The sequence below is a fragment of the Melanotaenia boesemani genome, chromosome 17 (assembly GCF_017639745.1).
Source record: "Melanotaenia boesemani isolate fMelBoe1 chromosome 17, fMelBoe1.pri, whole genome shotgun sequence".
Classification (NCBI taxonomy): Eukaryota; Metazoa; Chordata; class Actinopteri; order Atheriniformes; family Melanotaeniidae; genus Melanotaenia; species Melanotaenia boesemani.
In genome coordinates this window covers 27,900,513-27,914,368 of record NC_055698.1, presented here as the reverse complement: position 1 = coordinate 27,914,368, position 13,856 = coordinate 27,900,513, and the positions used below count along the sequence as shown (strand labels likewise).

At 37.9% G+C, this 13,856-nt stretch overlaps 1 protein-coding gene across 2 annotated transcripts in view; it reads left to right on the top strand.

Moving 5' to 3' along the window:
• Positions 1-13,310, top strand: part of cacng7a (calcium channel, voltage-dependent, gamma subunit 7a) — a 37,729-nt gene extending 24,419 nt beyond the window's left edge. For both annotated transcript variants that reach the window (XM_042012637.1, XM_042012638.1), the window contains 2 exons: positions 8,246-8,391; positions 11,717-13,310. In XM_042012637.1, coding sequence (XP_041868571.1) covers positions 8,246-8,391; positions 11,717-12,235 — 665 coding nt within the window. In that variant the 3' untranslated portion in view covers positions 12,236-13,310. The remainder of the gene's footprint in view (positions 1-8,245; positions 8,392-11,716) is intronic.
• The last annotated feature ends 546 nt before the right edge of the window (positions 13,311-13,856 follow it).

Below are 13,856 nucleotides of genomic sequence, written 5' to 3'. Positions count from 1 at the left end.
TGTTGCTGAAGCTGCTGAACATGATATGGCTTGTACAGCAAATCTGTTAAAAGAAAATCCACACAAATGTTGATTCTTTTCATTTTCTTATTCAAATCATTTGTTTGTTTACATCATACAACATGTCAGGTCTAATTGTTATTTTGGGTGTTTTTCTGTGGCAGTGTTACGGTACCAGTGGTTTTGTGTTAGACACACATTTCTTGAAACAATTCCATGTTTACAGAAAGCATTTTAAAACTAAATGAGCTTCTTCTTCTTGTGGCTACTTAGCAGTGTCAAATTTAATTTAGTGATACACAGATGCAGTCTCATATAAAAGCCACTCTTTTGGATTTTTTTTTTTTCTGCCAGTTCCTCAAGTGTTTGGATTTTAGTGTTGGGACTTTTTTGGCAGGATTGGGTGTGATTTTTTTATTAATAAATTGATTTTTTGTGTGTGTGTGTGTGTGTGTGTGTGTGTGTGTGTGTCTTTTTGCGAGACTGTTTACACAAACTAGATCATAATTACATTCCTAATTCACATTATTTCAAAGTGTTGGGGACTCTTCACATTTGAAGAATAGATCACTCTACATATACTCTGGAAATCAGTGAATTTAGTATATTCGCCCCACAATAAAACATGACTGTAAAAGATTTAAAACATAATGCACCAACCTCAGCAAATAAACCATAATGGATTAGATTACTGACTGACTATAAATGCATTTTATTGCTGCAGCCAGGTTATGCTTTGCTGCTTCCCACACCAATACCAAAACCAGGTTACCCACAAAGCCTTTCTTTTATTTTGAATACAAGGTCCATGCTAACTTAGCCACTCTCATGTGATTAATAAATAAGTTTTTAATGTAGGTAGGTTGGGAAGACATGTTTAAGGGTTAAAGTAAGTTGTGTCACCATAGTTGATACAATCTGCTGCAGTCTGGTGAGTAAAGACTCAGAAAAGATAAGGCCCTATGAACCTGGACTTTAAGATAAAAAGGGAAACACATAAAGAAGCACATCTCTTTAGTTCTTCAGGACAACAAACCATGGACTTTTTATAAAACATGGATTTAGTCATATGGTATTGGGTGGGAAACAGAAGTGCCCTAAAGGCTATCAACTGTAGAGTCGTCATTAAATATAAAGTCAGCAAATTTGTCCTACAAGACATTATATCATTAAATTGATTCACTAGTCCTAAAAATCTCAATCTATATCTATAGAGTTAAAAAGATATTGATACAATCTTTAATAAATCTCTATATATGTATCTATATCAATATATAGATATATAGAAAGAGAAAGTGTAATAGAGATGTAAAAATTAGCCCTCACGTTTTTGTCCAATTTGGTTTTAACATATCCAAGCAGCTCCACCTTCTTGGCCACATATTGTAACATCTTGCCATATAACAACTCCACATTGCAGTCATCTACCTTATATGAGGAGTATGCTGTATGTCTGCGCTAGAAACATGCAAAAAGATTGAAGTTCTGTGTAAAAGTGTCAAACTCCTCCTTCAGCTATCACCTAAGGTAAGATACAACACAACAGCAGAGATGACGAGAGGCATGCTTGTCAAAATTCAACATTCTTAATGGATGATAAAAATAAGACAGCTCACTGGATGAAAGATTCAATCTGCGACTCGTCATTGTCTTTCCAAGCTGACAGCTTGTCAGACCATACCTTGCTCTTGCTGCAGGCTGAACAGTGAGTGGGATTTAATTCCAAATAATAGTTTTCTGCCGGGAATCTGTCGGACAGAGGCAAGTTGATGTTTGGCTGCAGGTTTTTACTTCACCTCAAATCAAACAGTTTAGAAAGTGACTTTCCTGACATGTGGCGTTTTAAGCAGCATGTCAGTCATGATGAGGTTGATTTTTTTTTTTTTTTTTTCAGGACGATGGGTTCCTGATTAGAACCAAAACTCTCTCCATCACTTTACTGCAGTAAACTGACAGCACACCAGTCTTCAGCACAGTCACAATCTATTCCAGACACGTAGCTGAGTGGAAATTTACTGGATGAAACTCAATTTAAAAAAGTCCAAAACATTTTACTTGTCCCTGAGGGGCCATTGTTAGGCAAGCAAAGGAATGTGATAAAGTAAACCAGAACTATTGAGAACAACATGTCATAACAAAAAAATAATAAGTTGTGGAGAACTTAAGAAAGTGGAATACAAAAATAAATTACTGTACACATAATAATCTAACCGAAGACGAAATTAGTGCAAGTAAAGTGGAGAAATAGCAAGTTCTGCAGGTGCAAGACTAACATGCCTTATGGTAACATGCAAATCAGACTGAAGCATGAGAAGCCCAGCGCAGCAATTTATACCTTGGATAATGAAAACTCTTCTGGTGTGGCATAAGCACACCAGAAGATGTAAAGCATATTGTATGAGGAAGCATAACATACATCCTAATAGATGAGTGTTAAGGAGATTTTTTAATTGCCATGGAGACAAAGGTTGCTTTCTTCCCCTGAGTTTTGCAGCCGAGGCTAGTGTTCTAGGGGGAGCCACTCAAACTAAACATAATATATGAAGGGTTTGGTATGATTCTTCCAGCTGAGCCGAGAGTCTGCTGCTCTAGCAGGTAGGGTTTTTAGTGGTTTTTGGATCAGATTATCATTGTCCTCTTCTGAGGATGTTGTTGGCTCCCAAAGAGTTTAAGGTGCAGTGTGTAACAAAATCAAAGATCAGTGTAATGCACCATTAAAAACTATGTTTCTATTGGTATCTAATTGTATAGAGTAACTGTTATTTATTATTATTATTATTTTTATCCTATTCCAATGAACAATTTATATCTACTTGGCAGTTACCAGTAACGCAGTCATCGCTGCACCTGATTCCACTACATCCACATGCAGATGAAAACATGTTTTGTATGGAAGAATTTTGGTCACTGCCTGCCACCGTCTATTCATAACTGTGCGTAGCATTTGAAGTAATTTCTTTACCGAATTTTATGACTAGATATCAGTAATTCTTACGCACCGTATCTTAAAGGGGTAGTGCACCCCAAAATGTGTTTTTTGAGCTGCAAACAAAATAGTATTACTTAATTGTAATGAAAGACGCCCATACTATTGTTAAAATTTGTAATCTTTCTAAAAAATTAAATATTGTGGATAAAATCTGGTTTTATTTTTCATAACATAGAGGTAAACTTGGACAGCAGCTCAAATTGTAGCAGTGGCTACTTGCAGTGGAAAGTCTGGCAGCTGCCACAACCTGCCGCGAGTCGTCACAACTTGTCAGAGCCTGTCGGAGCAACAGTGCTAACGGCTTAGACTGATACGGTTCAGGACCACCTTGTTCTTCCACCACTGTGCAAGCTCAAAGATCAAAGATCGCTCTGTGGCGTAGGTGCTTTGTGAATCTGTATCTTTCCATCACTCTAGTGGCTGCTGAGCTGCTGTCTGTCATTTAAAAATTTCTGCCTGTGTATTTACCACTCACCCACTTTCTGCCCCAAGATCCCTCCCAGACCTCCTTGCAGTTTCTGGCATTTTTCAAAATTTGGCAGTGGGTAGAGTTATGCAAAAAAGTAGCGGGTGTAGTTACACTTTAATGCTTCCTAAGATGATCCTGTTGCTGCTGCCATAAAGGAGGCCAAAGAAGGTGCAGTTGACCAGAAAGTTTAAGATCCGCTGAATGGTGTCTTTGGTAAAATATTGGCATTATAAACCCATCTTCCTGAGTTGTACACCAACTGAAGAGGCTCTATCGGCGAGTCTTGCTTTTTGGCCTTCATTGCAAAGATTTAAGCACCAAAGTCAGAGGCCACTCAGGGCCTTGATACTGCTGCTCTTCTTTGGATATAGGATTACTGGGGAGTGTTTTCATGGCTGGGGGACTATGTCACTGGCCAGTAAGGGCGGCAATAGAAGCTGAAAAACCCCTGCTCAGGGCACCATGCCAGGGTGTGGCCTCTGATGTTGCCTGGCCCAGATATTGAGTTTTCTTTGGTCTTATTGAGGACTCACCACCATGTTAAAGATAAAGTAGAGTCTCCAGGTTTCATTTTGAGGATTTTGAGCTGGGTACTATTGTTGGAATTGAATCAGCTGTAGAAGGGGAGTAAAGGTCATCAGATAGTAATGCTTGGTTACCTGGATCAGTCAAGGGAGGAATGCTCAAAGCCACCATGCAGACAACATTCTTAGAGTAGTAAACTAATTAATTTTGTAGATCTAATCTATGTAGCCTGACTGTTTCAAGTCTTCTGTCAGTTTACTGAGAGACTGAAGCTGTAAAAGCATTCTGTCTCATTTATATTAGTCATGTCGGGAAGGGGTGTAGCTGCAGCCAACAGGGTGATGTCACCTCTTTGTGTCAGTGCAGGACACCTCTGATGTTTTTTGGTCAGTTACCTGCAGCAACGAGTTAAGAAATCATCTGAAATAATCACCAGGTGTTTTGTTATTTTTACTGGTCATGAATCAGTTTAAATTTCTTTTGATGAACATAAAAATTGTGCCTTTGATTCCACCCTTCTTTTACTTATTTATTGTGTGTGTGTGTGTATGTGTGTGTGTGAGGGAGCTTTACTTCACAGATGCTGGCTTAGCATGGTGGACTGCTGACTGGACATATGATGTCATAGTTTGTCACCAAGCCAAAATGGGCAAAAACATGGTTGTGCTTGCACATGCTCAACATGCTCAGATAAATATGCATATCTGAAACACACAGCAAACTGTATAGGTGCAAATTAACACACAAAGAAAAAAAAGACAAAACTTTTAAAGTTCAAATCAATTTACTACATATTTAAAATTGTTAAAGAGAAATTTTAAAGCAGTTTGACAATGATAAAGAAAAGCAATATTTCATGTGTCTGTCATTGTGTTACCTTTATTTTCTCTAAAAGAAGAAGCAAAGAAGGGGAATCATATTTTTTTATTTTTTTTTTGGAAAGAAAACATGTGGAAAAAAGAAAGTAAACTCATATTTTTCCACTTCATAAGGTAATTTGAACGATGAGTAATATTAGGATTTGTCCAAGTCTTAAAAACTGCTCTGTAGAAATTGCTTGAAATTTCAGTTCCATTGTTCATGACAAATAGAAAAAATAAACTCAGGAATCAATAATCATTTATTGCCAATTTTTCCTCTGAAATTTCAACATCACAACACTTATAATTCTTTTTAGTCAATATTGCTTTCACTCTGTATACAAAAAGAGTTGTGCTTTTCTAAAGCAACACTGCAAACTTTTTAATCACAGCAGGGAAGTAAAAACACAGAAATCAGAAGCATTTTTAAAAATGTCCCATGACTGCTGCATCATCTGCAGTTGCTCATGTTTGTCTGTATATTTTGCTCCTCACCAGTCGCAGTTCACCATCAGGTTATAACATGGTGTCTGCAGACCAGCTGTTTCAGCCATTCCCTCCTATTTGTCCTTCCTCCAGTAATTTTTCTCTCCTCTCTTTCTCTCTATTTTTCCTCCCTTTCATGTGTTTTTTTTTTCCTTTCCATGCCTCTGCAAGCTCATTCAAGCATTCATGTTGACGAGGTTGAAGCTTAAAAACATTAAGTCTCAACACTGTCATCTAATGGCCATACTGTGACATTGCACCCTTTTGTACTTATTTTACTTCAGGATAAATTTAAACCTACCAATTTAATTCATAAGGAAGTGTATTAGACCTGGAGGAAAAATTAGACTCTTTATGGTGCTGTTTAATCATTTTTATTTCAATCTTAGGTAGCTAAGAGTTTTGCATCCCTGATCAGACATATTTTGCAGAGATAAACAGCATCTAAACAGATTATTTCAGTGGCTACTTAATACATCTTTTTTGCTGCGTATCAGGGCTAACTGACGAAGGTTTTTGCAGGTCAGCTGTAGTAGTTAGTCTGTCCACAGGGAATGAAGCAGCGCAGTCCTAATGAGGGTTCACAGTGTGTCTGGATGTGCGTTTGTGTGCACGCAAAAGGATTTGTATTCTCTTTCTGTATGTGTGTGTGTGTGGGTGTTGGTGTGTGTGTGTGTGTGTGTCTTTTGTAGCAGTGATTTTTGGCCATAAGCACATGTGAATGTTCATGAGCGTGTATGTGTGACTTTGTTCTTGTTTATCTCTTTGCCACAGCATTTCCTGTTGTCTGGGTTTTCTCAGTCTATTCAAAGTACAACCCAAACGGGTTTTTCATTAATTATTCCAGCTGCAATGCACACAAACACACACACACACGCAAATACACAAATACACAGAGATTAAAGTCCCATTCAGATGAGATTAGTATTACAAAGTAACAAGGGAAATGCAGCACTTGCCTCACACCCTTTGGTTTTCTTATTTGTATTTTTTTATTTGCTTCTTTTTGTTTTTATCATATTCTTAAATATGTTCATCTGGAGTATGCAGCTTTTCAGTTCTACTGGTTTTTGTGTTGCCTTAAGTATGAAACTGTTTGTCTTTTGGAAAAATCCCTCTTGGCACAGTTTATTGAGAACAAGTTCAGCTTATGTTTAAGAAATTGTCCCCCAAAATAATGTGTTGCAACGTGGCTAAAAGTGGTGATTTATTTACTGTATATGAACATCCCTGACCTCCTACCCAAAGACATATCCTCTGGACTCATGAAGGTGGGATTAAAAGGTGACTTTTCCTTTATCTCCAGTCATGTATAGTCATGCTAGTCAGTCTCTTTTCAGAAGATGTGAAAGAACAAATACAGAGAACCAGAATTATTTCTGAAGTATGTAAACACATAGACGGATATTTTTACCAGAAAATCTCTCAAGTAAGTAAGTAATCACAAAGTAAAAAGCAATAAAAGAAGTGAAAGTAGTAAAATAAGTAGAAAGTAATAAAATGAAAAATTGTAAATGGTCTGTACTTATATAGCGTTTTTATCCAAAGCGCTTTACATATACGTCACATTCACCCCTTCACACACACATTCACACACTGATGGCAGAGGCTGCCATGCAAGGCACTAATCAGGACCCATCAGGAGCAATTAGGGGTTCGGTGTCTTGATCAGGGACATATCGACATGGGCATGGTGACCCTTGGGTTACAAGACGACCACTCAGCCAATATAGTGGTGCCTAGAGACATATTACATGATAGTGATAGTGTGAAATTGTTGAATGTGCACTTGGTTAAGACTTAGGAAAACTAATTTTTATCAAATGTCCCAAGAAAACTTTATTTATCAATTTGAATTTCCTAAATGCAGTGCAGAAAGAAGATGAGTCCCAGCACTTTTCCTGCTTTGCTTCTTCCGCAATCCACTTCTCTGTCTGGCATGCTCGGTACGTTGCAACATTTTTGCCAAAACTATTCTTCAGCCTGTGTGCAGTTAATAAGAAGTCAAGATTAAGTAGTAAAAATGCATATGGATCAACTTTTTGAAATACTTAATTTTAGATGGCAACCTTTACATGTACAAAAGCACCTTTTTCTAAACTCTTTGAGCCCTGTGTCCTGTTCTGGTATTTTTAGGCCTTAAAAATTATGTATAGTAGTATAGTAGGAGTATATTTCTACAACCACAACGTCCATTTGAATTATTTAGGAGCCATAGTAAAGGGGACTGTTGTGAGGTTTGTTAAGATATATAAATATCAGTATATGTGATCCTGGAAGAATAAATTAAAATGGCATATATCATAAATACGAAACATTTTAGGCATGCCTAAAAATAGAAGCAAACACATTTAGGATAAATATGAATATCTCTTAGTGATACAGCTGTCGCTCTAAACTTCTAAATCATAGTACGGTATGCACATTATTTCTACAAAAGCCAGATCTCATAAAGTGAAGGAGAATAAAATTAAAGAGGTTTTTTAATAACAAACAAGGTTTTGCTCTGTTTGCGGTGTCATCAAAACATTCTGTGTAGTTTTTGTCCTTAATAAACCACCACTGACTTCCTGCATGTAGCTCAAATGCTAATTATTTGTTTGTATTACGATATTATGTCATTGCCGCATCACTTCCGGTATTTAGGATAAATATGTGTCTGGAGACACCTGAATTAACTTACTCACATGACTCAAAAGAACCTTGTTTTTATGGTGATCAGAAAACATGATAAAGGAGGAGAAGAAGTCCAATTTACGGGCTGATAAGATTTAAAATGGATAACAGGATGTTTATGATTTAGAATGAATAAAGATTCCAAGGATCCAGTCTGTAATGAAATTATAAAGGGCTCTACTCCTCTGTAACAAATGCATATTAATATACAGTATGTGTATTTGTTTTTGTTCTCTGCAGGTCTCAGCCTGGTTGTGGGTTTGGTATTATATATTTCTAGTATTAATGACGAGGTGATGAATCGACCCAGAGAACCTGAGCAGTTCTTCCACTACCACTACGGCTGGTCCTTTGCCTTTGCCGCCTCCTCCTTCCTGCTCAAAGAGGTGATTTAAGCACACACACACCAACAAACCCAAACCGCTGTTTATGCATGAAAGCATGGGATGCTGCATGGCAGGAGAATGCAAAAAAGAAGCATTTGTAGTGTTTTTATTTTCTCTGCACACTCTGGAGCTGCACATGCTGAGCAATTCACAGTGACACAAATATGTACTGATGCTTAACATTTACAAAGTCGGTGCACGCACGCACACACACGCACACACACACACAGATGGTTTAGAATATGGCTTGGATGTTAACCAAACACAGTTTAGATAAACACACATGTTCAAGCAAGTGAATCCACACACACACACACTGCTTGAAGCTTATGAAATGTAGCCCTATTCAGCTAAACACACATTAAAAAAGTGCCAGCGTAGGAGTTCGTCATCCCCGCTCACATCAATATTCATAAATGTTAATAGCTTGAATACTTGAGGGCAGCAGCTCTGTCGCAGCACCACTTTATATGCATCAGAACATTCCTTGTCGGAGGAAGGAGGGGGGGGGCATTTTTGCTGCACCTCTTTTATCCTTCATGCCTCCCATTTTTAAGCCTTTCCTCCAACTCATGTTCTCTTTCCTCATATCGCCTCTTTTCTTCCAGACTTGTCTCAATATGTCCTCTACTTTTATCTTGTCTCGTCGCTTAGTTTTAATCAGCAGTTGTCCCTTCTTCTCCCCTCTGCTCTCCTCCCCTCTCCTCTTGCCCTCTGCATCAGTTTAATCTTCTTTTTCACTGTTTAATGTCTATTTTAATTTCTTTTGCCATCCTTGGTGTCTCTCAGCTCATCTTTTATGTTCTTCTCCTCTCTTCTTTAAGCTTTTTCCTTTAAGTCTTTTTTCCAATCAGTTGTTTTTCTCTCTAATCCTGTTTTTCCCACCTCCACCCACTTATTTCTTCTTTCTCGCATCTTATCTGCTAATAGTTTTTCTCTTAATGTCCTCATTCATCTTCCATCTTTTTGTTCTTCATATATTAACATTTCCCCTCATTATTGTTCTTTTTTTCTTTGTGCTTCTTATTATTCATCTTTTCCTCAATTTTTGATGTATTTTTTTTTTTTTATTCTCTACTTAGTTGTCTGACTTTATCTTTTTTCTGTTCTTCTGTTTCTCTACTTGTCTTTCCAATGGTTGTATCTAAACACATGCACACACACATACACAAATACACTCATCCATCAACATGTTTCAGAGTTGTTATTGCGATAATGTTATGGATGAATAGAGAATGAGCTGAAAAGCCTCAGCAGATGCCCAAATAAAAACATGAATACATTCGTGATAATCTCAGCATGGAGCCTCCAGCCTTTTTGTCAACTACTTGAAAAATGATGAGTGATTTGTTGAACTGGTCCACCTCCTGATGGTGGTGTGTTATAGTTCAAGTAGAATGGTGCTGCTGATGCTGGTGTTTAAAATTTCTTTTTAAGATTTTTTCCACATTGTCTCTCGACTTAAAACCAATCAGAACACCAAAACAGCAATCATTGTTCTTCAGGAGCACCCCTTCAAACAATCTTAATAAAATACAACAATCTAATTAAATAGATGATTGGGACTGGCCTGAGCTGAACAAGGATAGGAGGTATTCTGTTTTAAAAGAAGGGAGGAAAGCCAAATCCTGCCAGAGCAAACTGAAAAGTTCAGCTCTCAGATTTCTCTGGGTAGCAACCTGAGGTAACCCTGATGATCAGGGTGACTTCTCTGACTTTAAATTACTCAAGATCGTTGTGCAACAACTATAAACATCCTCTGTGTGAAATTAGTAGTCGTTTACATCCCAGGTCCAAAATAACACACGTCCTACAACACTAGACATAATATGTAGCCCAAAGTCCTGCAGACAGGGCAATCACACGTTATACGATGATTATTATGAACAGAAAAAAGAAAAGGGCATGTTTATGTCCCTGAAAAGGTGAGAACTGTCATATTTTTGACTGAACCAAGACCCTAACACACTGACCCAGAAAGAACATTTGACAAGACCTTCAAGGGGAATCAAAAGAGTTCTTTATAAAGTCCTTACGGGTCAGGGGTTAGGGTTAGCCATGGCAGGCAGCGGTCCGGGGTCAGCAGACCTCCAAGTCAACACGAGAACTGACCTCTGCTACCCTGATAAGTATGTGAGCTGCCTTTATAAACATTCGCCTGAGACACCAGGGAGCTTAAAAAAAAACTGTTCATATTATATTTTATTTCTGTTTTTTACATTTTTTTTTTACATTTTCCATAATGTTCCTGATTGAAGAATAACATACCAGTGGAAGTATCATGTGTTCATTCATTTATTTAATTATATTTTCAGAGCATGTTTGTTTACTATGTGAGAGGATTTTGCTTTGATTCTATCTGTGGTCATCCATGCATGGCAGTCCTGCACTCTAATTATTGGATTTATGTAGCCACCCATATCGCTCAGTTGTGGTTTGTTACTGAATCGGTCTGTAGCAAGTTTGTTTCTATGGAAAACTTCTAAAAACAGCCCAAGTCATTGTGGCCACAAATGACTTAGGGTAGGCTAATAAAACGGACTGACCTTAGTCTTATTTTACATGACTATATTTTGTTATTTTAATGATGATGCACATTCAGTCACCAAAACACTTCATTTGCTTGACTTTTGTGGATGTTAAAATAGCTTTCTGACACTTGTTGCTATCCATGGTAAAAGTAAAATATCAGGAAAATTAATTGATAATGACATTAAACAGCAATGCAACAGAGAAGGACGTTTAAACAGAGAAGGCTGCAGATAGCTGCTTTATTTGAAAGGTAGTCCAGCTATTTTATTCAAGTGATTTGTATATGATAAAGCAGAAAATGCCAGACTAAAAAATAAATTAATAGAATATGCATAAAAAATAATTACAAACCATTTAAAAAGTTTAATTGAAAATAAAACAATGTTGCATCCGCCATGCAGCATGTTGTTTGCTCTGATTAAACTATTGATACGTTTGCATATTTGTATTTTGTTATTATATTTAAATAAGATGTTTATGATTGTATGTGGTGCATACAGTAGTAGCAAAAAGGTTGGTTTTAAGCTGTATCCCTGTTTGTAATGTCATGAAACATGTTACTGAGTATGCTGTCTATAATATCCATTTTATAAAGAGAAATGTGGAGAAATGTGACATGTCAGGGGATGTCATTTCAGCTGATAAATAGATCAGGAACATCAATAAAAAAATAGTAATTTTAAAAATGACTCCATTAAAAAAAGTGAGTTAATCTCAGTTATTTTTGTCTCCATCTGAAGGAGAAATGTTTATGCTACTGTTATACCTCTGTATGTGTTGATCTCTGTTCCAGGGTGCAGGAGTGATGTCTGTCTACCTGTTCATGAAGCGTTATGCTGAGGAGGAGCTTTACCGCCCCCACCCTGCTCTCTACCGTCCCCGCATGTCTGACTGCAGCGACTACAGTGGGCAGTACCTCCATCCAGACTCATGGGCTCCACCGCAGCGGGGCCGCAGGGGCTCCGATGTTTCCTCTGACATCTCCATCCAGCTCAACCAGACTCCACCACCACAGCAGCCTTCCAAGGGAGGCAGCAGCTCCCAGGCAACCCCCTCTTCCTCTGGGCCCTCATCGGCAGCAAGCTACCAGCTCCAGCCAGCCTCTTCCTCCTCCACTTCATCTTCCTATCCACACCCTCTTCACCCAGGTGCCACCTCCACCCTACCCAGAGCCTCCCATGCCCACACCCACTCTCAGCCTCACCCTCACCCGAGCGGTCCTCCCCAGTCCCTGCCTATGGTGGCTCCACCTGCTGCCGTGCTCCCTCCTCGCTACCACACACACACACGAATGAGTGCATCTCCATGCTAGGATACTTAAGCAGGGAGAACAGGAGGGATGTAAAGGTCGGGGGTGGGGTGGGGTGTGTGTATGGGGGGGTGGGGTTACATTGGCTCTTTTACAGCTCTTATACACAACACATGCACACAGACACAAATCCTGTACCCTCAGAGTGTGTGGGCAGAGGGTTGCAGCAGAGTAGCAGAAGGAAGGAGGTTTACAATCAAAAAGAGGAGAGACGAGGAAACAAAAGAGGGGAGGGGAAGAGGCAGGTGGGCGAACGGATGACTCACTGCTGATGTTAAGACAGATGTTTAATTAACAAAACTTTTAACACAGAGGGAACATGGGAGGGCAATGAGTTAGGAATATGATGATTACTAGCATCAAAACAATTACGGGGGTCTCTGGTGGGAATATTCATCATCAGGGAAATGATACATGGGCATCAATGTGAAGCAGCAAGAAACGGGAAGCGTGTCCACAAAACTGTTTTCTTTTAGAAGACTTCCATTTTTCCCATATTTGCAGTTGTTACTTTTTTTAGATTCATGGACATGGTTGGGAAGACTACTTTTATTATACTGTATCTTAACTGTTTTCAAATAATTGTATGAACAAGTTAAAAAAATATTTTATCTACAGTGATTAAAGGTATTCCAGGGCAGGTGCAGAAATACTTTTGAGGATTAATGTCCATGTAGATCTGTAGATTTTTCTGTCTAATGGATGATTTGTGGCAAAACATGACATGGTCTCCAAAGAGTGAAAAAATCTGATTTTATTTCTCTGATTTTGTCTTGCAACCCTTCATAACTCTTAAAGTGATGCATTTATCTCTGATTCATGTGTCCAATCCAGGAAATGTCCTTGGAATTAATCCAAAATATAGATATTTTATTGCACTCAGTTATTATAATGTTTTATTTAACACAAGTTATGATGCTTTCCAAACCTTACCCATGTAGTTCTGAAAGCCTAATATTTACCAAGTAGTTGTCAATAGTTACTTGTTGCTTAGACTTTTATGGGTAACCACAATCAAATAATTGGAAGTGTGAAACAGCATCCAAAAAGCTACCAAATCTTAAAATGGCATTTAAAAGATACTGTGCCATTGTGTGATTTGCTCTGACAATGTTTACCTCTAGTTATTCATCTTGCCCATTAAGCACAAAAAAAAGAAAAAAAAAAACATGAAAATAACTGTTAAATTACCACATTGTCCAACTTCAACAAAACTTAAATGCATGCTTTTGTTTGCAAATTGCTTTGTGCCTGCAATTTGCATTACTTAAAATGGTAAAAGCAATATTGTATAATTGTAATAAGGCTTCCAAAACATTTATAAGAAGATGGAGGGGAGGGAGGGAGGGTGGTGCTGGGTAATACAGCAAAGGCAAACATTACTATCTTAGAGTCCCTTTACTTTTTATTGAATTCAAGTGGAAACATGCATCTATTACTATTTATTTATTAATTTATTTATTTATGTGTTTGTTTATTTGAGACAGCACTGTTTTGTTTTGTGTATGGGAAAAAAAAAACAAATGCACAAATTCAGCAACTGTTTGTATGCTGTGCAAAAAAACTTTCTTTTTCTTTTCAATTTTGTGTCTTTAAAATGATCAGACTTTTATTTATAGTTTTG